The sequence below is a fragment of the Erinaceus europaeus genome, chromosome 9 (genome assembly GCF_950295315.1).
Source record: "Erinaceus europaeus chromosome 9, mEriEur2.1, whole genome shotgun sequence".
NCBI lineage: Eukaryota > Metazoa > Chordata > Mammalia > Eulipotyphla > Erinaceidae > Erinaceus > Erinaceus europaeus.
In genome coordinates this window covers 82,911,469-82,937,530 of record NC_080170.1, presented here as the reverse complement: position 1 = coordinate 82,937,530, position 26,062 = coordinate 82,911,469, and the positions used below count along the sequence as shown (strand labels likewise).

The 26,062-nt window shown below is 39.4% G+C and overlaps 2 protein-coding genes across 7 annotated transcripts in view; one reads left to right on the top strand and one right to left on the bottom strand.

The window, feature by feature from the left end:
* UPK1B (uroplakin 1B) overlaps positions 1–15,605 on the top strand; it is a 36,278-nt gene extending 20,673 nt beyond the window's left edge. For all 4 annotated transcript variants that reach the window (XM_007532111.3, XM_016192123.2, XM_060198317.1 and 1 more), the window contains 3 exons: positions 5,665–5,844; positions 11,838–11,921; positions 14,971–15,605. In XM_007532111.3, coding sequence (XP_007532173.1) covers positions 5,665–5,844; positions 11,838–11,921; positions 14,971–15,021 — 315 coding nt within the window. In that variant the 3' untranslated portion in view covers positions 15,022–15,605. The remainder of the gene's footprint in view (positions 1–5,664; positions 5,845–11,837; positions 11,922–14,970) is intronic.
* Positions 15,606–24,051: 8,446 nt separating this feature from the next.
* B4GALT4 (beta-1,4-galactosyltransferase 4) overlaps positions 24,052–26,062 on the bottom strand; it is a 101,605-nt gene continuing 99,594 nt past the window's right edge. For all 3 annotated transcript variants that reach the window (XM_060198316.1, XM_060198315.1, XM_060198314.1), the window contains exon 7: positions 24,052–24,969. In XM_060198316.1, coding sequence (XP_060054299.1) covers positions 24,837–24,969 — 133 coding nt within the window. In that variant the 3' untranslated portion in view covers positions 24,052–24,836. The remainder of the gene's footprint in view (positions 24,970–26,062) is intronic.

Here is a 26,062-nt window from a genome sequence, read left to right as displayed (position 1 = left end):
TCTTTCTCCCTCTCTAACTCCCCTTCCCTTCTCAATTTCACTCTGTCCTATTAAAAAAAAAAAAAAACGCTGCAAAATATTTTAAGTGTTTCCTCCTTTTCACCTCCATTTTCACACCTCTCATCTACTTCAAACAACTAAAGTTGCTTTTGACCCCACCACTTCACTAAAATGACCCTTATTACTGTTACCAGTTACCTCTGTCTCACCAACTTATGGTCAAGTTTATATCTCACTTGACATCTCATCTGTATTTGTCAACATGAGCCACTTCCTCTTTGTTTCCTTTCCTAGTTTTCATTATTTTTTTCTCCCACAACTATGAGTCTTAAATTGCTACACAGCTCAATTCTAGATAGTTTACTCTGTATCTACTTAAACAATCATATGCATACCTATAGTGTTAGAATTTTCATATATGCAACTGATGAATCTCTATTTTTACTTTTTCTTTCTTTCTTTTTTTTTTTTTGCCTCCAGGGTTATCACTGGAGGCAGCAATATTAATCTACCACTCCTGGTGGCCGTTTTTTCCTTTTTTTTTTTTTTTTTTAACCATTTTATTCAGTAAGACAGAGAGAAACTGAGAAGAGGAGGGAAGCTAGAGAAAGAGAAAGAAAGATTGACACTTGAAGATCTGCTTCACTGCTTGCATCCCCACTGCATGTGGGGGATGAGGGCTCAGACCCTAGTCCTTGCTCAGGTCCTTGTGCATAGTACTATGTGCACTTAACCAGGTGTGTTACTGTCCACCCCCACAGCTTTGAGTATTTCCTTCTGGATATCTAAGAAGAATTTTAGGTGTAACTGAATATATGTATATTCAAAATTTAGTCAAATCCTTTTTATTTTTGCCTGGAGAGAGATAATCCACTTTCCAAGAGAGCCTACATTATCTTGCACTGTAAAAGTTATCCTCTTCCTCACTCCATTTTCTAGCCTTATGGGTCTCAACTAAAGTTTATTCTATATGGACTTACGTAGGACCATTGCTTAAATCACTAGTCTACCATAATGTCCAAAAATCAAATCTTATTTATTTGCATCTCCCTCAAATCTATTTGGTTCTGCTGGCCCTTGCAGTATTTAGAAATCTGGAAGTTACTTTACCACTTTCTCTCGATACACTGGGATAAACAGATTGAAAAAGTTGTAGACAAAGCACTTGACTATTGTGTTATAATGGCCACTGTTGCTATTCTAAGAGTGAGATATCTGGTAGGTTTCTAGCCTGCTCAAAAATTTTTCTAATTACTGAGAGATCATTGTTCTCTGCTCTCTGTTTTCTTCAAACCTATCTGGGTAGTTACACTATTATCACCCAAGGATACTGAATTCTCAGATGGAGAAGGTACAAAGCCCATTGTCAATTACCCACGTCTATTTATTTGAACTCTGATTATATTTTATCTGATTCTCCATCTTCCACTAGAAAGCCGAAAAGAGAAGGATGAATATGGTGTGACCTCACTCATGAGCAGAGCTTAAGAAATAAGAACAGAAAATCGAAAACACAAAGTAAAGTTTAAACTAGTTGAGTCTATTGTCTTGCACGAAGGCAAGGGACTCTGTGAAAGGGAGACAGACAGAGGGCAGGCGGGAGGGGGAGCTTCTAGGTCCTGGTACATGATGATGGAAAAGGGCCTAATCTGGGAGTGAGAGTATTCGCAGACACCTATCATGATGAGATGGGAAATTGTACCTATGTGCCAACAACTGTAAACCATCAACTTTCCAGTAAAAATAAATAAATAAAGAAAGTCAGATTTTTATTTTCTATTTTTTAAATATTTATTTATTTATTTCCTTTTTGTTGCCCTTGTCGTTTTTTTTTTAATTGTTGTTGTAGTTAATATTGCTGTTGATGTCGTCATTGATGGATAGGACAGAGAGAAATGGAGAGAGGAGGGGAAGACAGAGGGGGAAAGAAAGATAGACACCTGCAGACCTGCTTCACCGCCTGTGAAGCGACTCCCCTGCAGGTGGGGAGCTGAGGGCTCAAACGGGGATCGTTCTGCCAGTCCTTGCGCTTTGCGCCATGTGTGCTTAACCCTCTGCACTACCGCCCGACTCCCCAGATTCTTATTTTCTTCTGAGATAGAAATAATTCTCGTGTCGTTGTAGATTCATCCCTGTTTATATGGGTAAAGTACAAATAAAAAGTGTTTGCATATTGCAGCTCAACAGTAGATTGTGAATATAATTTAGTGAGTCATAATCACCATCTTTTCAAATTCACAAGACTACAATAATTAATATCTGGATGTTTCCACAGTATAAAAATATCACCTTGTTTCAGTTTATATGCAAGTATCTGGTCATGATATAAAATCAGACTAGATGAACTAAGTGGAGCCAGGTGGCAGTACACCTGGTTGAGCACACATGTTGCAATCAATGCTCAAGGATCTGTATTCAATTCCCTGGTCCATACCTGCAGGGAGAAAGCTTAACAAGCAGTGAATAAATATTGCAAGTGTCCCTTTTTCTCTCTTCATCTTTCTTCCCCTTCATCTCAATTTCTGTCTATCAAATAAATAAATAAAACATACATATATAATGAAAAGAAACACTGAGCCTTTCATACTTCTATGGTTTGGGATTAGGTATCTAATACTTAGCTTTTACATATTCTCTATCCCAATTAGTCTCCTTCAATTGTAGTTTTCTACTTTGTTAAGCAATCTCTTCTTTTTTTTTCTGAAGTCAAGGTTAAAATTGTAACTCTCTCTTCTTACCTTTCTTCCCCTTTTCTCTGGGAAAATTAGTCTCAGTCTTATAGTCTAGTTTTAATGGGGAAGGAGTTGCTAAGAAAGAATGATCAGGGGTCTGAGGGGTAGCTCATCCAGTTAAGCACACAGAGTCCTAAGCATAAGGACCCCCTCAGAGATCTGGGTTCAAGCCCCTGCTCCCCACCTGCAGGGGGGACACTTCACAAGTGGTGAAGCAGGTCTGCAGGTGTCTATCTTTCTCTCTCCTTCTCTATCTGCCCTACCCCTCTCAATTTCTCTTTTCTCTTTGCCTTATCCAATAAAATGGAAATAAGACGGTTGCCAGGAACAGTGTATTCATAGTGCCAGCACCAAGCCCTAACCATAATAATCCTGGAGACAAAAAAGAAAGAAAGAAAGAAAGAAAGAAAGAAAGAAAGAAAGAAAGAAAGAAAGAAAGGTATCAGGGGAGGGGAAGGGATACAGAGTTCTGCTGGTGGGAAATGTGTGGAATAGTACCCCTTTTATCCTATGGTCTTGTCAGTGTTTCCATTTTATAAATGAAAAATTATTTTAAAAAATTAAAAAGATCAAATGATCATAAATACATTGGACATAATACATATGCTAACTTTAATATTTGATTTGATGAACCATTCAAGGTGGGAGGGATAAATGACTCTTGAGGATTCTAGGAAGTAAGAGGATTCAGAGAAAATAGAAGCAGCCAATTCAGTATATGTTAACTTAGGGGATATTGAGCACATGTAAAGCTCTTTGATTTTACATGGACACTCTGAAAATGAGATGGTACTAAAAAATACTGATTATCCAGCAGAGAAGAAAATTAAATAGAAGTCATACCTCCCGCTTTCTGCACCCCATAAAGATCTTTGGTCTATACTCCCAGAGGGATAAAGAATAGGGAAGTTTCCAGTGGAGGGAATGAGATACAGAGCTTTGGTGGTGGGAACTGTATAGAATTGTACCCCTGTTATCTTACAATCTTGTTAATCATTGTTGCATCATTGAAACTGAAACCTTTCAGAATGTTTCTTTTTTGTTTTTATGTTAGATAGTGGCAACTATTGGCATACTGCTATAGTGTACCAGTTCTATTGTACATAGTAGATCAATCTTCATTCCTTTAAAAAAAATTGGGGGTGGGGATGCCTCCTACATGCACAATTTCACCACTCTAGATTGATTTTTCAAATAGAGAGAGACACAGAGGGAGCACCAAAGTTTCCCGCTCCTCACCCACCCCCACACCCAGTGCCACAAAACGTCCCTATCGAGGGTTTGAACCTGGATCATACATATCAAAGCAAGACTCCCCCAGGTGAGCTGTCTCATCAGCCCCTGTCTTCATTTCTAATATAGTCTGTGGAGTTATTTTAGTGCCTTCTAGCTTTAGTAAGATGACACTGGCATAGAACACTGTGCAAGTTCAAAGTGTTCACTGTTGATTTGATACCAATCTATATTGCAAAATGATTACCATTACAGCATCAGTTAAGGTCTGCATCTTGCCGCTTAATTTTCACTGAGAACATTTTAACTGTTTTCTCAGCAGTTGACAGGTACATGATCCAGATTATTGGTTATAATCACTATACTTTACATTACTAATTCACAGAATTTATTCACATTATCTCTTTGACCAACATCCACCCCCTACTATCCAACCCTTTGAAAGAATGGAATTCAACTGCATGAACATAGATGTCTCATTTGACTTTTATGTGATAGATAGTATATTTCTTTTACACATTAGGAGTTTAGTTCGAGAGTAACTAAATAAATTATCTCAACCCATGTAGGCAGAGTCAGGATTCAAATATGGTTTTATGTCTAATGCTTGAGAATTTTTTTCTATTCTGCTAGAAAGAACGAAACTCTTGAGATGAAATTACAAGATTAATAAACCTCTTCAAATGACAATGTAAATTTTATTCACATTTGAAATACCCACCTCATAGCTTTTAAGAATCAATCTGAAATAAGCTTGGATCAAATTTATCAATTTTCCCCCAAGTACTCAGATGAGAACACAGCATGATTATTTTCTCTAGTTAGATATATTACACAATCCAGTGGCAAAAATGACATGCTTTTTTGGATACTTAATTTGTAATCAGGTTTGGATATATTTGTTCTGAAAGTTGAGAGATACCTATAGCTTTAATTTCTCCCAGTAGAACATTTTAGCTCAGTGTATAAGAAAGAAGAAAAGTGACATGAATTATGTTTTATCCTCCCCTCAGTTCTGTTCAGAGTGTAAGAATCTCAGTTATGTGTTAATTAGTCTTTCTTTCCTATGTGAAGGCATAATTGTCTGCTACCAGGCTTTTTTTTCCAGTTTATTTTCTCCCACTATAAATTGCTCTAGAAAATGTTAAAATAACATAAAATTAAATCAAGAAGAATTACTCATAATTTACTGGTAATTTTTTAATATTTCTGACTCTCAATTTGTTCATATATAATATGAGAATATCTCTCTGATTGTTGTCTCAATATGTTAGTATTTATAATAATATTTATAATAATTATAATTAATTATATTTATAATAACATTATAATAATTCACATTAACTAAGGATTTAATATATATTAGACCCTATAATAACACACTGAAATTATTAACTAATTTAGTTCTTATATCTCTACAGGGTTGGTACTATATTTATCCCAATGTTACAGTTAAGAAAAATGAGGTTTAGAGGTTTAACTTGTCAAAGACCATAAAACTCATTGATGGCTAGTAAAGTAACAAGTGTGAAAGTATTTTATAGACTCTAAAATGTAAATCATCAATAGCTTTAGCTTTATTTGGGGTTTCAGTAAGTGTTATATATGATACAGATACACTTACCTGGCTTCTTCCATACGATCTCTGAGTCTCAAGCAAGGACTATGGGAGAGAATTGTGTCTCTCATCTGTTGACAGGACAACTGCTGTGGTGTTAATGGTCCATCAGATTGGCAGAAATATACATCTGCCTTCCGGGTTGAGAATTCTGATGCTGACTATCCTTGGCCTCGTCAATGCTGTGTTATGAACAACCTGAAAGAACCTCTCAATGTGGATGCCTGCAAACTAGGAGTGCCTGGTTATTACCACAGTCAGGTGAGTTCTCTCCTCCCAACAACAGCTGGGAGAATCTCTGCTCTTCATGAAGCAAGGCTGATTAACTGTAGGTAGAAGTCTAGGCAATTATTTATGTATTTATTTTCTTTATTTTTGCCATGTTACATTTTTTCCCTTGTTAGTAAAGGCAAATGCTAATCTAGAGCTAATCTGGGGACGTTTATTCTGTATTATTATTATTGTTATTGTTATTATTGAAAGAAATTGAGAGAGAGAGAGGTGCACAGGGAGAGAGTGAAACAAACACAGCATCAAAGCTTCCTTCAGTGCAGAGAGGGCCAGGTTTGAACCCAGGTGCATTATATATGCAGAGCATTATCCAAGTGAGCTATTTCACCAGCCCTGGAAAAGTTTACTTTAGATCAGAAGAGAAAACACTAAGCAGAACTTGAAATGGAGTTGGTGTATTGCACTAAAGTAAAAGACTCTGGAATTGGGGCAGGGAGAGTTCAGGTCTCAGAGCATGATGACAGAGGTCCCAGTGGGGGTTGTATTGTTACATGGAAAACTGGGAGATGTTATGCTACAAACTATTGCATTTACTGTTGAGTGTAAAACATTAATCCCCCAATAAAAAAATTTAAAAAATACAAGATTTAAATTTAGGAAAACCAGGAGACCTCAATAAAATTTTTTTAGATAAACGTGAAAAAAAAATCACATTTAACATGAGAATTCCAATAGCAAAATCCAACTGTAAGTACCTTAAAAACTATAGTAAACAAAGATTTTCTCTGTTGATTTTTGCAAAATGGAAATTAGAAGAGATGATAAAAAGAATATGTTGCTCGGAGTTGGGGTGGGGTAGCACAGAGGGTTAAGCGCACATGGCGCAAAGCGCAAGGACCAGCATAAGGATGCAGGTTAGAGCCCCCGGCTCCCCACCTGCAGGGGAGTTGCTTCACAGGTGGTGAAGCAGGTCTGCAGGTGTCTATTTTCTCTCCCCCTTTACCTTCCCCCTCCTCTCTCCATTTCTCTCTGTCCTATCCAACAATGACAACAATAATAACTACAACTATAAACCAACAAGGGCAACAAAAGGGAATAAATAAATAATTTTTTTAAAAAAAAAATCTGTTGCCAATTCCAGAGCAATGGCAACAGCTTAGGGTAATACCATCCAGGGCAAATAAACGTAATTCTATATAAATATGCATTTTCACATTCTTTATCTGATGCTAATGTGGGAAAGCCTTAATAAAATATTGGCCTGGTAATTCAGATAGAAAGTAGCTTATGTTCATATGCTTTTTAAAAAGGTGTTTTCAGCCTGCTTGTGACAATAAGATGATTATGAAAACTAACATTTTTGAGTATTTACTAAATGCCAGGCATTGTCATACATACATCAACTCATTTCATCGTCTCATGTGAGAACTGAGAATTAAAGAAGCTAGTGAATGGGCAGGGAAGACAGCATAATGGTTATTCAAAAGATGTTCACACCTGAGGCACTAAAAGTCCCAGGTTCAGTCCCCAGCACCACCATAAATCAGAATTGAGTAGTACTCAGTGGACACACACACACACACACTTTATTCAAGTCCAAAAATCACAAATTAGTAAATAGTTGAGTGAGAACTCATTCCCCAGCAGTCTTATTCCAGAGTCCAAACTATATATAGGCATAAAAATAACTAGGAAGAATTCCTGAAAGCCCCATTGAGAACTCATATTCTTGTAATTAGCCTCTGAAGTGCTATACGTTACTTTGCAGGCTACTGTCTTGAGGAATGCTAAGTGTGTGTCCATTCATTTAATTTTTTATTTATTATTGGATAGAGACAGAGAGAAATTGAGATAGGAAAGAGAGATATAGAAAGAAAGAGACAAAGAGACACCTGCAGCCCTGCTTAACCACTTGTGAAGCTTTCCCTGTGGGGACAAAGGGCTTGAACCCAGGTCCTTGCACACTGGAGTATTTGCACTTAACCAGGTATGCCACCACCTGGCCCCTGTATTCATTCATTTTATAACTGAAAAGGGTCAGGCTCTTGGATTTGGAGTAAATACTGCAAACTGCACAATCAAGATGAGGGGACTTTGCAGACCTGATCATCCTACCCCACAAGAAGGCATGTGGACTAGGACTGATTGCATTATTCTAGAAAAGAAAACAAGAATGGCATAAACTATTTTACAGATTTGTTCAAAACTACCCTCATTTACCATATAAATTGAAGTTCTTTTAATCAGTTAAATCCTGACTCCTATAAAAATAAATGTATTGTTTCTAATCACAATATGCAATTATCACTCTCAGGAATAATAAATTGCTTTCAATATTAGAACTGGCCTATGAAAACATATCTTGACTGGATTATAATTATGTTCAAACTCATCTTTTTGAAAGCAACAGAAAAGACATTTGCCTTCACATAATCAGTTTATCTCACAGCAACACGTAATTTCCTCCAGCACATATCACATCCTAGTAATGATGGACAACCTTCTAGTACCTTCCCTTACTGTTCCTTGGCCTCACCTATCTGAGCATTTGCACCACCACTAACCACAATCCATAACCAACCATTTGTCATCACTCCTCATCAAATCCCTGAGTCCCAACAATCCTTTCTCAATCCCAGACTCCCTATGTTCCTACTTTCACAATCTCATTCCTCACTGTTAACCTTCAAAAAAAAAAAAAAAGGAAATCTTTTTCATTCCCATTCCCTTTTCAACTTTAGACTCACTTTATGAAGGGAGGAATTGATTTACAAGATTGTTGTTGTCCTGAGCATTTATTTCTACATCCCAGGGATATCTCACCCTCTACCAAAACGTGATCTTATTTCCCTATAGGGACTTAGAGATCATCAGCCCCACTCCTTTAGTGCTCCTCCTGCCACTTTCTGAGCCTTAGATCTGCTGCAAAAGATCACAGTCCTCAGAGGATTCACCCTTTGTCAATTATCCTTTGTTCCCCAAACTCCCAACTCCATGGTTCTCTCTATAGATTTTTTTATTTTTGCTTGCTTTCTCTGATGTTACAGTTTTTTGTTTGTTTTTTATCAGAGCACTGCTCATCTCTGGCTTATAGTGGTGCAGGAGATTGAACCTGGGACTTTGGATCCTCAGGCATGAAAGTCTCTTTGCATAACCACTATGCTATCTTCTCCCTGCCCCTGAGGTTATAGATTTTGCTGATTCATCTGTAGCAATCCTTTTTTTTACAAGGCAAAATAGGCTACCTCAGTATCTCATATTTTCATCTCTGTTAATAGTTAGTACCTTGAACTTGTATACGATAATTATTTGTTCACAGGTCTAATTTGTCCACAAGGAATACAAATTATTCTTTTTTTTATATTTGATACTTAGCATGTCACATTCATAGCAAAGCAGGTAGCCTCCCAGATGAGCTATCTTGTCAACTTTTGAACTAGTGTTGCCAGTAACCATCCCTGAAGCTCAAGTTCATTAGCTGTGAAACAAAGAAACAAACTCTAATAGTAGAAACAGGCTAGAGAGAGGCAGAGTCGTATCTCACAGTGCCTTGTAGGCCATTGTGGGAACTTAGAATTTCATTCTATGGGTGGTGGAAAACCATTTCTGTTGTTGTTGTTGTTGATGTTTGGTTGGTTTTTCTGTTTTGTTTTGTTTTTGTTTTGTTTTTACTGTTTGCTTGTTTGTTTAGCAGAGATGTGAAGCAATCTTATTTTTGTTTAGCAAAGGTCACTATGGCACTAATGAAACTAATGAAGACTAGTAGGGTGCCAACAATGGACTCTGGTCTCAGGAAGACCAGCTAGGAAGCTATTATAGTGAAGTCATGATGAACCAAGAGGCTAGCAGGAAATGATGTGTTTCGATTTTAGATGTACTCTTAACTTAGCGCCGAAGGATTTGCTTTAATGTTTGACTTCAGATAAGAGAAAAGAAGTTAAGGGTAATAGCAAGATGTTTCATTTGAGTATGTAGGTAGATAGAGGCACTTATAATGTTGAAGGAGAAGTATCAATAAGGAGAAATAAAGGCATAGCAAAGTCAGAGCATTTTAACAGATTAATAAGGGACCTGACAAAAGTCAACAAGGACAGAGCATCAAGGGACTACCTAAAGACACTAGGCAGGGCCTAAACTTCATGGTCCTTTCCCTGTGACCTCAGTAGCTCATGCACCAGCCTGTTTATTGCATTTCCTAGGAAATGTCTGTGGTTCCCAGGGCTTAGTAGAGGTCACTCAGATAGCAGGTCTAGACTTACACTGTGTATCACTCCAGCATGTTTCACAGTGATTAGAACAAAATGAACCAGGAATGAAAACGTACTGGGTTATATCGCATGCATGAATGAATAATCTCATGAATAAAAGATATATCACTCCTTTATATACACACTGGGTCTCTTCAAGATCTCACTGGAATCCTATAAAAATATGATGTCAAACAAGAATTTAGAATGCATGATGTAGGAGTTTCTTTAGTGATAAAAAAAAAATCCTTCTATTTAAGATCAATCAAGCAAAATAGCCCTGCCCTCAAGAAACTCACCAATGAAATCTTTGGGAGAGCAAAAAATACAGATTGTATTATTACTTCATTCATTCATTCATTCATTTATGAGAGGGATAGGAGGAGAGTGAGAAAGAACCAGCCATCACTCTGGTATATGTACCACCGGGGATCGAACTCAAGACCTCATGCTTAAGAGTCCAACACTTCATCCATTGCACCACCTCCCAGACCACTGTATCGCTACTTTATTACTTTGTTATTACATTGATCATGTATTTAACATGAAGAAAAAGTTGTGCTAAAACACGGATCTGGGTCAGTAAAAAATAGCTAACCTAGATAGAACACTTGCTTTGCCAATGCATGTGACTCAGGTTCAAACCGGCTCACATCATAAAGGAGGAAGCTTTTTTAAGTATGTTATTTATATATTTGTTTATTTATTGGATAGAGACAGGCATAGAGATGGTAAGGGAGAGAGAGAGAGTGTCTTGAAGCACTGCTTCACCACTTGCAGCACTTACCCTCTCAGGTGGGAATGGGTGGCTTGAACCCACGTCCTTGAGCATTGTGACATGCACTCAATCAAGTATGCCACAACCCAGTTCCCAGAAGGAAGTTTCTTTTTTTTTTTTGCCTCCAGGGTTACTGCCAGGGCTAGGTGCCTGCACCATGAATCCACTGCTCCTGGAGACCATTTTTTCCCCTTTTGTTGCCCTTGTTGTTTTATCATTGTTGTGGTTATTATTATTGTTGTTGTTGTTGTTGTTGTTGTTGTTGTCATTGGATAGGACAGAAAGAAATGGAGAGAGGAGGGGAGACAGATAGGGGGAAAGAAAGACAGACACCTGCAGACCTGCTTGACCGCCTGTGAAGTGACTCCCCTGCAGGTGGGGAACCAGAGGCTCGAACCAGGATCCTGACGCTGGTCCTTACGCTTCGCGCCACGTGCGCTTAACCCGCTGCCACCGCTCAACTCCCAAAAAGAAGTTTCTGTGCTGTGGTGTCTTCCTCTTTCACTTTCTATCTCTCTAGCTGAAAAAGTATCCCAGAATGGTGAAGCCCCAGTGATGAAAAACAAATGAGTAAAGAAGTAAATTAATTACTTAATTACTCTGTTAGTCAGACTGAGTGATAAAGACACAAATATGATATACAGTAATCAGAATTTTCTTTTCTTTTCTTTTTCTTTATTTATTTTTTCTTTATTTTTTAACCAGAGCACTGTTCAGCTCTGGCTTATAGTGGTGCGGGGGATTGAACTAGGGACTTTGGAGCCTCAGGCATGAAAGTCTCTTTGCATAACCATTATGCTATCTACCCTCCGCCCAGTAATCAGAATTTTCATTCAGACAATAACTTTTAATCCCTCAGCAAAGAAATGGAAATAACCTATTGTGTTAAATTGAAGTGTGGGGTTGCATTGATTCCAACAGCAATCTGCTTTCCCACCTGCCTCACATCTCTTTTTCTGGCTTCTCTCCCTTTGGTATACAATCACCCACTCTGCCAGGGCTGCTATGATTTGATCTCTGGACCAATGGACCGACATGCCTGGGGTGTTGCCTGGTTTGGATTTGCCATTCTCTGTTGGACTGTGAGTATTTTCCAGGATGTTTTACTTCTGAGAGGATGGTTGCAAGGGTGAACCTTGAGAATGGTAGATATAACCACACTGCACTGTCCAGAGTTTATTACCTCTGTTAATAGTTAGTACCTTGAACTTGTATACGATAATTATTTGTTCACAGGTCTAGTTTGTCCACAAGGAATACAAATTATTCTTTTTTTTATATTTGATACTTAGCATGTCACATTCATAGCAAAGCAGGTAGCCTCCCAGATGAGCTATCTTGTCAACTTTTGAACTAGTGTTGCCAGTAACCATCCCTGAAGCTCAAGTTCATTAGCTGTGAAACAATAATTATTGTTTTTATAATCATAATTACTTTTCATTGACTGTTTTATTAAAACAGTTGAAGGGCAAATAAAATCTCAATATTACTATGCAAAAAGTGTTGACATCTTAGACTCCAAAGTGAGTCCCTCAGGTGTTTTACATACCAACCACATTTTAGGAAATGGTGGGTTGGGGCAGGGAGGTAGGTCATGCAGTAGACTGCATACATTACCATGCACAAGGACCTGGGCTCAAGTCCCTAATCTCCACCTGGTCGGGGGAGAGCTTCACAAGTAGTGGAGCAGTCCTGCAGGTATCTCTCCCGCTCTTCCTTTCTCTCTCTCTTCCTCCCACTCTCTGTCTCTCATGCTGTCAAAAAGAAAGAAAGAAAGAAAAAGAAAGAAAGAAAGAAAGAAAGAAAGAAAGAAAGAAAGAAAACGAAAAAGCTACAGAGAGTAGTGAATTCATCATACAGGGACTGAGCCTCAGCAGTAACCCTGGTGGTGATAAAAAGAAAGAAAGAAAGAGAGGAAGGAAGAAAGGAACAAAGAAAGAGAAAGGAAAGATGAAAGAAGAAAGAAATATTGGATTAGATTGGGGGTGAAAAACTGAGTGAAGAAGGGTTAGTAAAGTGACTACTTGGAAAAGCCATCTGTCCATTAATCCACTCTCTTAGGGTCCCCCATGACAACCTGTGCTGCCTTCCATCATAGTCACTTCTCTGCAGTATGTTTGTCTCTATCAAAAGCCTGGAACCAACTCTCCTTTGTGTCTCCTCAGTGCCAATAGAAGTACATAGTGCCTAATAACTTGTTGAATTAATAAAAGATAACAGCAAAGCTCCTATTCATGTCACATTAACAGGAACTATAGGATGAAATTTAAAGGCATCTGAAGATCTTTAAATGTCAGATCAGCTAAGACATTTAAGACTTTCAGATGTTTAGAAGTAGACTCTGGATTCCCTTGAAATTCAAGAGAGAGGGGGAACTAAAGGTAGTGGCGGGCTGCTGTGGGCAGGTTGTCATGTCCCATACTTTCACAGTCAGTCCCCTACAGTGGAATAGTAGCTATGTAAGTAGCCAGTCCCCCATCTTATAGGAAAAGAGAAATCCATCAGGATTCTTAAGAACTGTACATAAGAAGCATTCTAGACATATCCAGTTCACTGCTACTTACTCATAGTGACTAACCAGACAAGCTCCAAAGCGCATAGTTTAGATCTGAATCCCAGCTTCACCAAGCTTATGGCCTTTTTCTCTTTGTTTGGTTTGGTTTTGCCTCCAGGGTTATTGTTGAGATTTGGTGAATCCACTGTCCCCGGAGGCTATTTTTTCCCTTTTGTTGCCCTTGTTGTTTATTATTGTTGTTGTTATTATCATTGTAGTTGTTGCTGTCATTATTGTTGGATAGGACAAATAGAGAAATAGAGAGAGGAGGGGAAGACAGAGAAGGAGAAAGATAGACACCTACAGACCTGCTTCACTGCTTGTGAAGCGACCCCTCCTGCAGGTGGGGATCCAGGGGCTGGAAACAGGATCTTTACACCAGTCCTTACCCTTTACATGTGTGTTTAACCCACTGTGCTACCACCTGCCCCGCCTTATGGCTTTTGGGTAGTTAACTTATTTTGTCTAGGTCTCAGTCTCTTCATAAGGCTTTGGAAGCTCTAAGTTGAAGTATATCAACCAGGGAGATAGCTCACCAGTAGAATTCAGGACCTATCTGCCTGAGATCCCACTTTGGCTATGGATATTTGCATATGGCTATTGGATATGCCAGATAAGTCTCCTGATATCTCTCTCAAAAACTGATTAACTAGCATTTAAAATTAATAATAAATTGAGTTGTATGTGTGGCACTTTCAGTAGTACTTGGTGCATAGTAAGTAATCCGAAAGTTATCATTTATTATCTTATGCATCCTAACTCTTTGGTAGATGAAGAAGATGCAATGACCATTATCTTACAGATGAGGGAAGTGCAAGCTAGACCTGTAATGGAGATCAGATATTCTAGCTCTTTCCCTGAGTCGAGTATCTTGAATTCTTTGGCATTCTTCAGGGGCAAGCAATCCAGCAGAAATATTATGGGGAAAGAAGGAATCCCCCTGGGAGAGAGGTTTAATACCAAAACAAGCTATTTATTACCCAAAGTGTGTTAAACTGGAAATAGGAATTCACTAAAGGATAATTAACCGTACTGGGAAGTAAAAATAATTTCCCTAGGGAGCAAGTTTAGCACAGATGTGAATAGGGCAATTCTAGAAGACTGGAATTAAGTCCCAAACATACTGGGGACAAGAAAGAAGGGAATGGAGAATTAGCCTCTGAGTATGGGCTCCATTATCTTCTCTGTTTCCATGATATTTCCAGATGGAAGATTAATTTTTCAAGTCCAGTGTCAGCTGCTAAGATAACTCACTGGAATATCACACTTACTTTGCCATTTAGGCAACTCTGCCTCAAGTCTAGTCCCCAGTACACTGGAGGAAACTTCAGTAGCATGGTCTCTCTCTCTCTCTCTCTCTCTCTCAAAAAAAAAAAAAAAGGAAGGAAGGAAGGAAAGAAGGGAGGAAGGGGGGGAAATATTGCTACAGAGCTATCAAGCCCTGGTGATGAAAAAACAAACAAAAATCGTGTCACCTAACCTGTCATTTCCCACTCCCCAAGTATGTTATGTTTTTAAAACAATTTCTTTTTAATTCATTGTTTCCCCCATCCCACCCCACCCCCTTTGCATTCTAGTTTTGGGTTCTCCTGGGTACCATGTTCTACTGGAGCAGAATTGAATATTAAGAACACAGTATCACTACCACGACACCTCCCCCAGTGACTCGGGATCTGGTGCTGACCACTCGACTACTCTTCACATCTGTGTTTCACAGGAACAAGTGCATTTTTACTCAGATTGCCATGTCAGTATGGAGTCCTTCTAGGCTCTCAGATTCCAAATTCTCATCCTGGTCTAGAATCCTGAAACATTTTTATAAGCTGTAAGAGAAGGTGGACTTGAAAAGTTGGTGATAACAGTCCCTGTCCCTTATTTTTAAAGTGGGGGTATAAAAACATTCAAGAGAACCTGTTTTATCACAGCAAGTCAAATCTGTATGTAGTATCTTTTAGTATTTTCTAAACAATAGTCTTCAAAGACCCTCATTTCATTTATCAATGTCTAAGAAATCTGAGGAAAAGGTTGCTGAAAGACATTTATCTTTTTCCTTTTATTCTATGATGGTGATAGATGGGTGATTTATAGAGACTTTCATTTACTATCAAAATATTCTTCTTCTGAACTGTTTCCATCTGTGGTCCTGAAAGAGGCTCGTAAAACTCAACATTTGTGTGTCTAATCTTATAAATAAAGAATTTTTCAATGTTCACTTTCTTTGATCTCTACCAATGTTATGAAAGGTCATATATGAATTTAACAAAATAAGTTTTTCTACAGAAGAATCTATTGGACTCATGGGATTGTGCAATAGGGTGTGATCTCTGCCAGCTGCTGAGTAAACCTGCTGGGTGGCACTTCGATATTCCCCTTTGATTTTTGTTCCTACTTCACTTAACCCTGAAGAGGGAGAAGGGAATGGAGTTACAGCTCCTCAAACCCTTTCACTCTTGTGCTAGGAATCAGTGGAACAATCTGTCTCCGGCCACCAAACTATGTCTCTTATAAAGAAAGAGTACCTGTTATCTCGGGGTCCTGGCCCCATCTCACACCCCTAAGTTCCTTCCTTTACCAGGTTAGGTCAGGTCTTCAGACTGTGAAGAGACAAAAGAGAAGAGGGGGCGAACCTCTGCAGTACACCTGGTGGAAAAGCTGGGCAGCAGCCTGGATTCCTGACTCCCAAGAAATGGTGGTCAAGGCATACAACCAGCTTACTCCTCCCCAACTCACTCTGTCTCTCCAGGGCTTGAAGTGCTTTTCTCTCTCTCTCTCTCTCTCATTTCTGTCTTATTAATGAATGAAATGCCTCTATCACATCCCTCTTCCATAATCTCTCATTTTCTAGTGCCTTTCTCTTCCACTATTAAATAGGTTTCCAGATACCCTCTTATTGGCTCTCTCTCTCTCTCTCTCTCTGCCTAAGCAAATGCTGTCCCACAGTCAACTCTGCTTTTCCCCCTCAGTGCTGTGTTCCAAACTTCTCTCTCCCTACAAAATCCCATCTTCCTTGTGATTTGACATTGTCTAGGTTGAGGAAAAGTTATTTCACAAATTAATGCCAACTAGTCCCCACTCTACAAATAAAATTATTATTATTATTACTATTATTATTTGTCATTGATTAATCTTCACTACTCCAAAATGACTTTTTTCAGACAGAAAGAGGACAGAGACAGGGAGAGAGGGGAAAACACTACAGCTTCCTCCAATACTCTGGGGGTCAGGCTCAAATTTAGGTTGCAACATGGCAAAGCAGGGCATTATCCATGTAGGCTATTCTACATGTCAGAATGGTTTGGGGTTTAGAGAAGACTAGATTTTCAAGTGCACATAACTATATTATTTATTCTTTTCTTTATGGGTAGGCAGAGGGTACCTGATCTTCTCTTTAGACTAGGAACAGTTCCTATTTATTTAAGCTGATACAGGAAAAAAAAAAAAACATCTAAAAGGTTATTGTCATGATCTCTGAGTGACCTCATCAGAAGTGACCCCCTACAGATTATTCAATCAAAAGACATTCATCTAGTTGGTAGAATCCAGTACAGAGCAACACAAGAGCTGTGGTAGGACAAGACAGCCTACCTGCTTCTTCTTTTTTTAAATATTTATTTACCTGGTTCAAGCCCTGGCTCCCCACCTGCAGGGGTGTTGCTTCACAAGCAGTGAAACAGGTCTGCAGGTGTCTATCTTTCTCTCCCTCTCTCTGTCTTCCCCCTCCCCTCTCCATTTCTCTCTGTCCTATCCAACAACAATGACAACAATAATAACTACAACAATAAATCAACAAGGGCAACAAAAGGGAATAAATAAATAAAAATAAATATTTTAAAAAAATTTCTTCCAAAAAAGAAGTCACCAATCAGATTCGGCACTAAAAAAAAAAATTATTTATTTATTCCCTTTTGTTACCCTTGTTGTTTTATCACTGTAGTTATTATTGTTGTTGATGTCGTTGTTGTTGGATAGGACAGAGAGAAATGGAGAGAGGAGAGGAAGACAGAGAGGGGGAGAGAAAGACAGACACCTGCAGACCTGCTTCACCACTCGTGAAGTGACTCCCTTGCAGGTGGGGAGCCAGGGGCTCAAAACAGGATCCTTCCGCCAGTCCTTGCACTTTGCGCCATATGTGCTTAACCCGCTGTGCTACCGCCTAACTCCCCACCTACTGCTTCTTATATTGTATCACTTACATCTCTATCAGGAAGTAACAGCAACTGCTCTACCTCCTCTCCTGTCAACTTCCCACTACAGCTTCAGCTTCATCCTTTATAAAAGTCCTACTACAGAAGTGACCAGACTCTAGGTGTCCAAAACCAAATGGGGCCCAGAAGCCAGGTATCCACCCAGGCCCCCAATACTCAGGGAGGCTACAGCTAACAGCTGAGACAGACTCATACCTGAGGATTCTCCCAGTCTCTCCATTCAGGACTCCTGCTCTCAGACTCTTTAGTTTAACCTCAGGGCGACTTCTGCTCTTTCCCAGTCCCTGTTTCCATCCCAAAAGCCTTGAGTTGAGATGAGGACCAAGTCTGGCATCGCCAAAGTCACCGCCAGTCTTGATGGCTCAGGAAAAAAAAAAAAAAAAAGACTGGTGAGCTCTCAACACACCCAAGGTAAAATCAGCTTGGAAAATTTACCAATTCTACAATAGGCAGGCAGCCTGATTATGAGGTGAGGAAACAACAATTACTAATTAATAGCAAACATGTGCCCAACTAAGCTGGAGTAGGTTTTACTTGATTATAACACCAGTGAGGTTGTTAAACACACTTTTCCCAGATTACTGAAGCCCCTGGCAGGCCATTTAAACTGAACATTAGAAAATCTGCTATTCATATTTGGTAGCCTTATAGCGTTATTGTTGTTGTTGTTGTTTCCTGTATCAGCTTAAATAAATAGGAACTGTTCCTATTCTAAACAGAAGACCAGGTACCCTCTCTCTGTCTACCCATAAAGAAGAGATAATACAGTTATGTACACTTGAAAATCTAGTTTTCTCTCAACTCTCAATCAATCTAGCTTTGACAAGCTGGAGTGGAGCTGAGGAACTGGAAATTACATTGACTTCTAATTTCTATGGACTAATTAATTTATCCTTCTTTCTATAGTATCTCCCTTGTTTTCTCTTCTCTGCTTGCCTTGCCTCACCCTTTGACAGTGACTAGAAGAAATCTGGGTGAAGCTGTAAACTACTGAGTTGCATTTTGTGTGTGATATTAAAAATGGTCACAAGCTTGAGTGACCATCTTTAATGAAATCAAGAATCACTCTGGAAGAAGAAAAAAAAAAAGGCAGTATATGCTGAGACATAGCTCCCAAACCCTTTTCCAATCAAGTCTGTCCTAACCAGCTTCTTACATATACTCTTGCACATATACATATCTTTAAAAGAGAAAAATAACCAAATCTTAGAACTAAAAAGAATTTGTGCTCTCATGCCTTACATTCTAGTAGCCTGTGTTTTAGTTACCATTGTAAAAAGATTAAAATAGAAGCCCTTATTTTCTGTAATCAGACTGGCAGTGAGGTCATAGTATTCTCCTACTAGACATAACGAATCTCAAAGAGCATCTGCTGATGAGGTCACTCAGAGATCATGACAAAATAAGGCAGAGCAGAACCAGTTCACAATTCCCTCTAAGAACAAACAACACTAAGGTCAATGAGCCACCCACAAAATAAGAAAACACACCCTTCCTTAGCCAACATGAGTGACTGTCACACCTTGACCAATTAAGCATTCTCCCTATGGGTAGTAGATGTGGGTAAAATCATAGAACTGTGCCAATTTTCTCACAGTATCCAGTGTAGAGCATTCCCTGAAGGGATAGATTCTCCCTCAATAAAACCCAACCCAAACATAAATTTTGGGATATGTTCTTTCTAGCCTCTTTTTTACTGAGAAATTCCATGGTTGCCTCTAGTGTGGCAGTGAATCACAATTCCAACTCATTAATCTGTCAATGTATTTCTGGGAGTACTTTGTTGAAGGATATTTGAAGAAGACTTCATAAGGACCCAGGTGGTGGTGCATTTGGTTTAGCACCTGCAGGTCTCTCACCTGCAGGGAGAAAGCCTCATGAGTGGTGAAGCAGTGCTGCATGTGTCTCTCTCCCTTTCATTCTCCCCCTTCCCTCTCAGTTTCTGTCTTTATCCAATAATAAATTTAAAAACTTAAAAAGAAAATTAAATTGAAAGACATCATAGTCAAGAGGTACTTGGATTCAATTATTGTCTCATAATAATCTTACCAGCTGGATATATATATTTAACCTGTTTTCTCTTTGCTGTACATAGAGAGTTCCTGGTCAGGTGAGTGGTGCACATAGTACTAAAAGTAAAAGTGCACACAGTACTTAACGCAAAAGTTCCTGGAATGTTAACAAAGTTTAAAACATGGTAATTGACTAATATGGAGCAAATATTTACTTATTGTCAACCCCCACTTTTTAACAATTGATCTTTCAAGGCCGAAATATTAATGAGAGAGAAATAGAGAGTTATCAATTTTATTTGAGTTTTCAGCTTCAAGAGTTGTCAATGGACAATGGAAGATTTGCCTATGCAGACATGTTCTTTGGAGTGGAATCTCTCAGGCACTCCTTTGTGAATATCGGGCTCTCTCAGCAGGTAGAAAGAAGACAATACATACACTTGAAGCCAGCAAAGGTGGTAATAATTTAAACGGCTAAGGTACAAAGAAATAAACATGAAAAAAATTGGAATGTGGTTATCAACAAGGGAAGGAGAGGAGAAGAAGAAAACTTGTGAAATGTACCTAAATGTGCTTCATCTAATGAGACACATCAATGTATACATATACATATATATATCTACATACATGTTTATGTATGAATGGCTTCAGGAAAGTGGTTTTGAGTGCAGAATAAAACTTTTCTCTCTCCCAGAAGTCCATTTTCATGATATTTAGGGGCATCCAGGAAACCTGAGTGGAAATGAGGGGGTAAAGGAGAGGAAAACCAGGAAGGACATTTGGAAAAAGTTCAGAAGATGAAAATGGAGTATATGTCTCAGGGCCCAGAAGATGCCACACCTCTTTAGGCACTAGCGCAGTAATATTCAGGAAAATATCTCAAGAATGAGAGAGCTCAGATGAAGACACTGTGGTGCAGTGGTCTTGAAGTCAGAAGACATAAGCTTATCCCCTGACTCTGCAGTCTACCAGCTACAGGATGACTGGCAGCCACACCTGTTCTGACCTTCCAGTTCATCTACCCAGCTTATCTCAAAAGCCAACAGGATTGATAAAGAATTGTAAACTGTAGGGCTGACAAAATTGTCACTTAGACTATTTGCTTTGCCATGTGGATAAGCCGGGTTCAAGCCTGGCCCCCATGGCACTGAAGGAAGCTTTGGTGCTATAATTTCTTTCATTCTCTGTCTCTAAACATAAAAATTAAGATAATCATAAACTTTAAAGTGCTAATTATGGGAGTTAGGAAAACACACAAATATCAAATTCTCCATGTAAAGTATTAGCAATGTCCAATAAGATTATGCCCATGTAGTCCTTACAGTATGGCAAGTAGGTCTATAGTATTCAGAGTGTAGCCTTTGTGATAACTCACCCAGATAGTACACCTGCTTTGTCATGGGCACACCTCAAGTTCAAGCCCAGCCCCCATCTCACTGAAGAAAGCTTTGATGTGATGGTGTCTTTCTTTCTACCCCTCTGTCTCTGTCTTTATATCTGAAAAAGTTACCCTGGAGCAGTGAGGGCCCTTGTGATAAAAGCAAAATACTAATACTGTGGTCTGCTTGTGGCAACTGATAATAAAAGACACATAAGACAGGAACGGGGAAGCTCTTCCCCTTTGAAACTCAACTGCCCTGCCCTGTTCTGAGAAAGGTATGTGGAGAGTGGGAGCAATGCAGGCAGCCACATGCCCCCTGCTTGTCACTAGCTCTGACGCCCATCATGGGTGAAGTAGCACAGTGGAGAAATGAAAAACATAAAACAATTACCTTCCATCTCAAGAAGTTTCATAATGAGTCACTTCAGTGACATACATTATCTTGGTTGAAAGAGTATGTGGAGAAGAACAACAGGTATAGTATAATGGTTTCCCAACATTCTAAAAAAAAAAAAAAAAACACGCATATGCTTTGTTAATAGCTGAAAACACCCAGGGAGTTTCCACATGGTAGCAGTTGTATTTTTTCCCATTGAATGACAAATTAAATTTTCAAACATGAGACCCTTCAATTTCTTGCACATACCAAAATCCTCCCAACTCCCCAGTCTCTAAACTGGGAAGCCCTGGGCATTGATTGTTGGCAAGTATATATTCAGTCATATGGGATCATAATTAAGGAAACTAGAAAAGAATTATAAAGATTTTTCAAAGTGAAAATAAGAAAAAAAAAAAGGGGGGGTATAATGTCAGGAGTGTACAGAGTGATCTAGCCACAGATACCACCTAAGGAGAGAAATATGAAAAAACATAATTTCTTAAAACAAAAACATAGCCTTTTCTTGTCCCTGAGTTCAAGGTAAATTAAACCATCCTGAGGTAAACTGGTATACCTACTAAATATATTTTCCTTTAAAATTACCCTTAACCACTGGAGTGGTAACTGCTCTTTCTAGAGAACCCCAGGCCTCTTATTCTCCTTCTCTCCAGTGGGGAAGGATATTATTTACTCTTAGAGGCTGGCAATCACTCATTTTTAAGTTTAGCAATTCAAGTATAAAACAGTGATGGACTGGGGGTCGAGTGGTGGCGCAGCTGGTTAAACGCACTTGGTGCAAAGCGCAAGGACCAGCATAAGGATCCTAGTTGGAGCCCCAGGATCCCCACCTGCAGGGGAGTGCCTTCACAGGTGATGAAGCAGGTCTGCAGGTGTCTGTCTTTCTCTCCCCCTCTCTGCCTTCCCCTCGTTGCTCCATTTCTCTCTGTCCTATCCAACAACAATAACTACAACAATAAAACAACAAGGGCAACAAAAGGGAATAAATAAATATTTTTTAAAAAGTGATGGACTAAGAGACACTAAAGCACAATGCAAAACAGTACATCATAGGAGCCAAGAGGCAGCGCACCCAGTAGGAGACCTACTTAACCATGCACAAGGACCTAGGTTTGAGGCCCTGCCACCACAGGGGAGTACCAAGAAAAAGGAAAAGGTTCACTAGCAGTGGAATAGTTATGGGATCTCTCCTTTCTCTTTTCCTGTCTCCCGCCCTCTATCTGGAAAAAGAAAAAGAATGGGCCTGTCAGGAAATGTAGAATCATGTAGGTGTCTGGAGCTGGGTGGTAGCACAGCGGGTTAAGCGCACATGGTGCAAAGTGCAAGGACCAGCATAAGGATCCCAGTTCGAGCCCCCGGTTCCCCACCTGCAGGGGAGTCCCTTCACAGTGAAGCAGGTCTGCAGGTGTCTTTCTCTCCCCCTCTGTCTTCCCTCCTCTCTCCATTTCTCTCTGTCCTATCCAACAACGACATCAATAACAACAATAATAACTACAACAATAAAACAAGGGCAACAAAAGGGAATAACTATTTTTTAAAAAATAAGTAAATAATCATGTAGGTGTGAAGCCTCAGGGAAGTTCTGGTGGCAAAAAGAAAAGGAGAGGAGAGCAGAGGAGAGGAGAGGAGAGGAGAGGAGGAGGAGGGGGGGAGGGGGGAGGGAATAGAGGGGGGAGGGATTAGAGGGGGGAGGGGGAGGGAATAGAGGGGGGAGGGGAGGGAATAGAGGGGGGAGGGGAGGGAACAGAGGGGGGAGGGGGAGGGAATAGAGGGGGCATGAAGAGGGGGCAGGAAGGGAGGGAAGGGAAGACAAAAGAGCACATATAGGGCATTGTGTATGTGTCCATTCACATGTGCAATCAAAATACTCATTTACCTTCTAATTCAGAATTCATCTCCTATAACCTTCCTTATATTATCCCTCAACATAACTGCCCTCTCTCCTTAAAAAGCTAGGAAGTACTTGTGGTTTCTCTTCCAAATGTAGCAACTGCTTGAGTCATCTCCATGGCCCAAATTCCTTTCCAAATCTAAGACTTCTCAAGCCCTATGGTATGAGCCCCAACCCTCCACATACCATGAAGGACCAGACTCGGTTACATCCATTATTGATGTACAGAAGGGGAAAACACAAGAAGACAAAAAGCACTAAAACAAGGTGTGATACAAGAAATGAAGTCATGACACCTACTATGAACTCAGAACTGAACACAGGATGCACAGGAAAGAGGAATAGAATTTTTGGGGAGTTGGGCGGTGGCACAGTGGGTTAAGTGCATGTGGCACAAAGCGCAAGGACCGGCATAAGGATCCCGATTCGAGCCCCCAGCTCCCCACCTGCAAGGGAGTCGCTTCACAGGTGGTAAAGCAGGTCTGCAGGTGTCTATCTTTCTCTCCCCCTCTCTGTCTTCCCCATCTCTCTCCATTTCTCTTTGTCCTGTCCAACAACAACAAAACAACAAGGGCAAAAAAGGGAATAAATAAATATTTTTTTAAAAAAAAGGAAAGAGGAATAGATAATGAAAATGATAGTGAAGAGTTCAGTCTTATTCACTTGCTTTTAAACTGTTTAGGATAATGGATGAAATGGATACACCTCTAAGCCCCAAATATTATAAAAACACGCAAGCAAGAAAGCAAACAAACAAGACAGAGCACCAAAAGCTTGTTCATCTTTTACTACAGAGGTATTTCTGATGTATTATTAATGTGCCATTTGTAAACTGCTCATTCATAACCTATACATACAAAAATCATTTTATAAAAATTGCTTTTAAAAAATCAGTAGATAATCTGTTCCCTGCGGGATTAGTCCTGGAAGGTGGCAACCCACTACAGAGCAGCAGCAGCAGGAGACCCATGGCCACTTCTCCATTGGACCTTGTCCTTCTATCTCCATTTCTTCATTCTCAAGTTCACTGCAACTTGTGATGTCTCCTTTCAGACCTCTCCTGTGGCCTTCTTCTCACCTGGGCTCCACTTCTTCACAGGGGTTGGTGCAGGATAGATGAGTAACACAGATATCTTCATACCTTTCTACCTTGGATGACAATTCTAGTCTTCTGGGACAATCAGCAATTTTATTTACTTTGCTTGGCCTTTTCCCCCATAATACTAAACTTCAAACTTAAATAAGTTGTTTTCCATCTGTGTTCCCATATCGCCTTCATTATATCCTTTGAGTACTTCCTTTATACCTAGCTCAAGAATCAACAATACAGTATTTAATTCTCATGATCAAAACAACTAAAAAAAAGGCTGTCTTGCTACAATGATTTTACATTCTGTACCATTAGGAAATCTGTTAAGAAAATACAAAAAAAAGGAAAAATGCAGCTCAGTAATTAGCTCCAACAAGTTTTTAATGTGGGCTACTATGAGAAGTATCTGCACCAAAATTATTGCAATCTAAGAATCAGTTCTTCCAAATGCACCAGAAAATTCAGCATCATGGGTCAGACCAGAAATCTACTGTAATGTTGATATATAAAGGATTGTAAGCCACTGAAAGTAATTTATAAATACAGCTAGTAAGCCCATCTGTCCTCCATACTCGTGACACCTGGTGTAAAAGCTTCATCCTAAAGATAAAACAGAAAAAGTGTGAATATGACAATAATTTAACATTATTTGCACTGCATTTTTGCCTTGCCACAAAGTCTAGGAAAAGAAGGCATGAATTATTGTACTTGTTGGGTTTCCTACTACAAAAACAGTTATTATTACTTATCTTACATATTGGATGCCAGGAATTGGCACATATTTGTATGTCAGACCTCAGGCAAGGCACTGGAGACTAATGATGAACAGTCACTGCACAAGCAAAACCTGACTCCACTGAATAGAGGGTATGCAAGAAATATTTATATAGACTAGGTAAGGCAGCATATTGGTTATGCAAAAGGCTTTCATGGCTAAGGCCCCAAGGTCCTAGGTTCAATTCCCGGCACTACCATAAGCCAAAGCTGAGCTTTGTTTCTGGTATGTACGTAAGGATGTATGTGTGTTTGTATCTATCTATCTATGCTTTCTCTCTTTCTGTATCTCTCTCAGTAAAACAAATAAAGAAAATGTAAATAATAAATGTGATATGTGTCATGCAGGTCCATTTTAAAGTTTCAAGGGGTGTATGAATCCTCCAAAATAGTATGTCTATTGGCAAAGCATGAGAGAGTATATAAAGTTTTCATAAGAGTCTCAAAGTTAAGTTAAGCATATGCCTTCATATACACAAGGCACTGGGTTTAATCCCTCGCAACAAATGGGAGTATAACAACAACATGAGAAATTCATGAATGGTGAAGTGCTTTCATGGCTCTACTCCAGCCCACTTTTCTCTCTCTCTCTCTCCCTCCCTCCTTCCCTCCCTCCCTCTCCTCTCTCCATTCTCTCCTTCCCTCCCCTTCTTTTCTCTTCTCTAAAACTATATAGATAAAAGTTGGGCTAGGGAGGCAGCTCAACAGGATTGTACAAGTGTGAGACGCGGTTCATTCCCTGACAGTTTGCAAGAAGGAAATAATATATTGTCAGAGTTAGAATGTAAGTAGAGTAGGATGAATAAAGAGCACATAAATTCATTAAGGAGTCTGGGGAGGGGTTATTGAAAGGATAAATTTGATGTTTAAAAAGCAGAGAAATGGGAGTCGGGCGGTAACGCAGCAGGTTAAGCGCAGG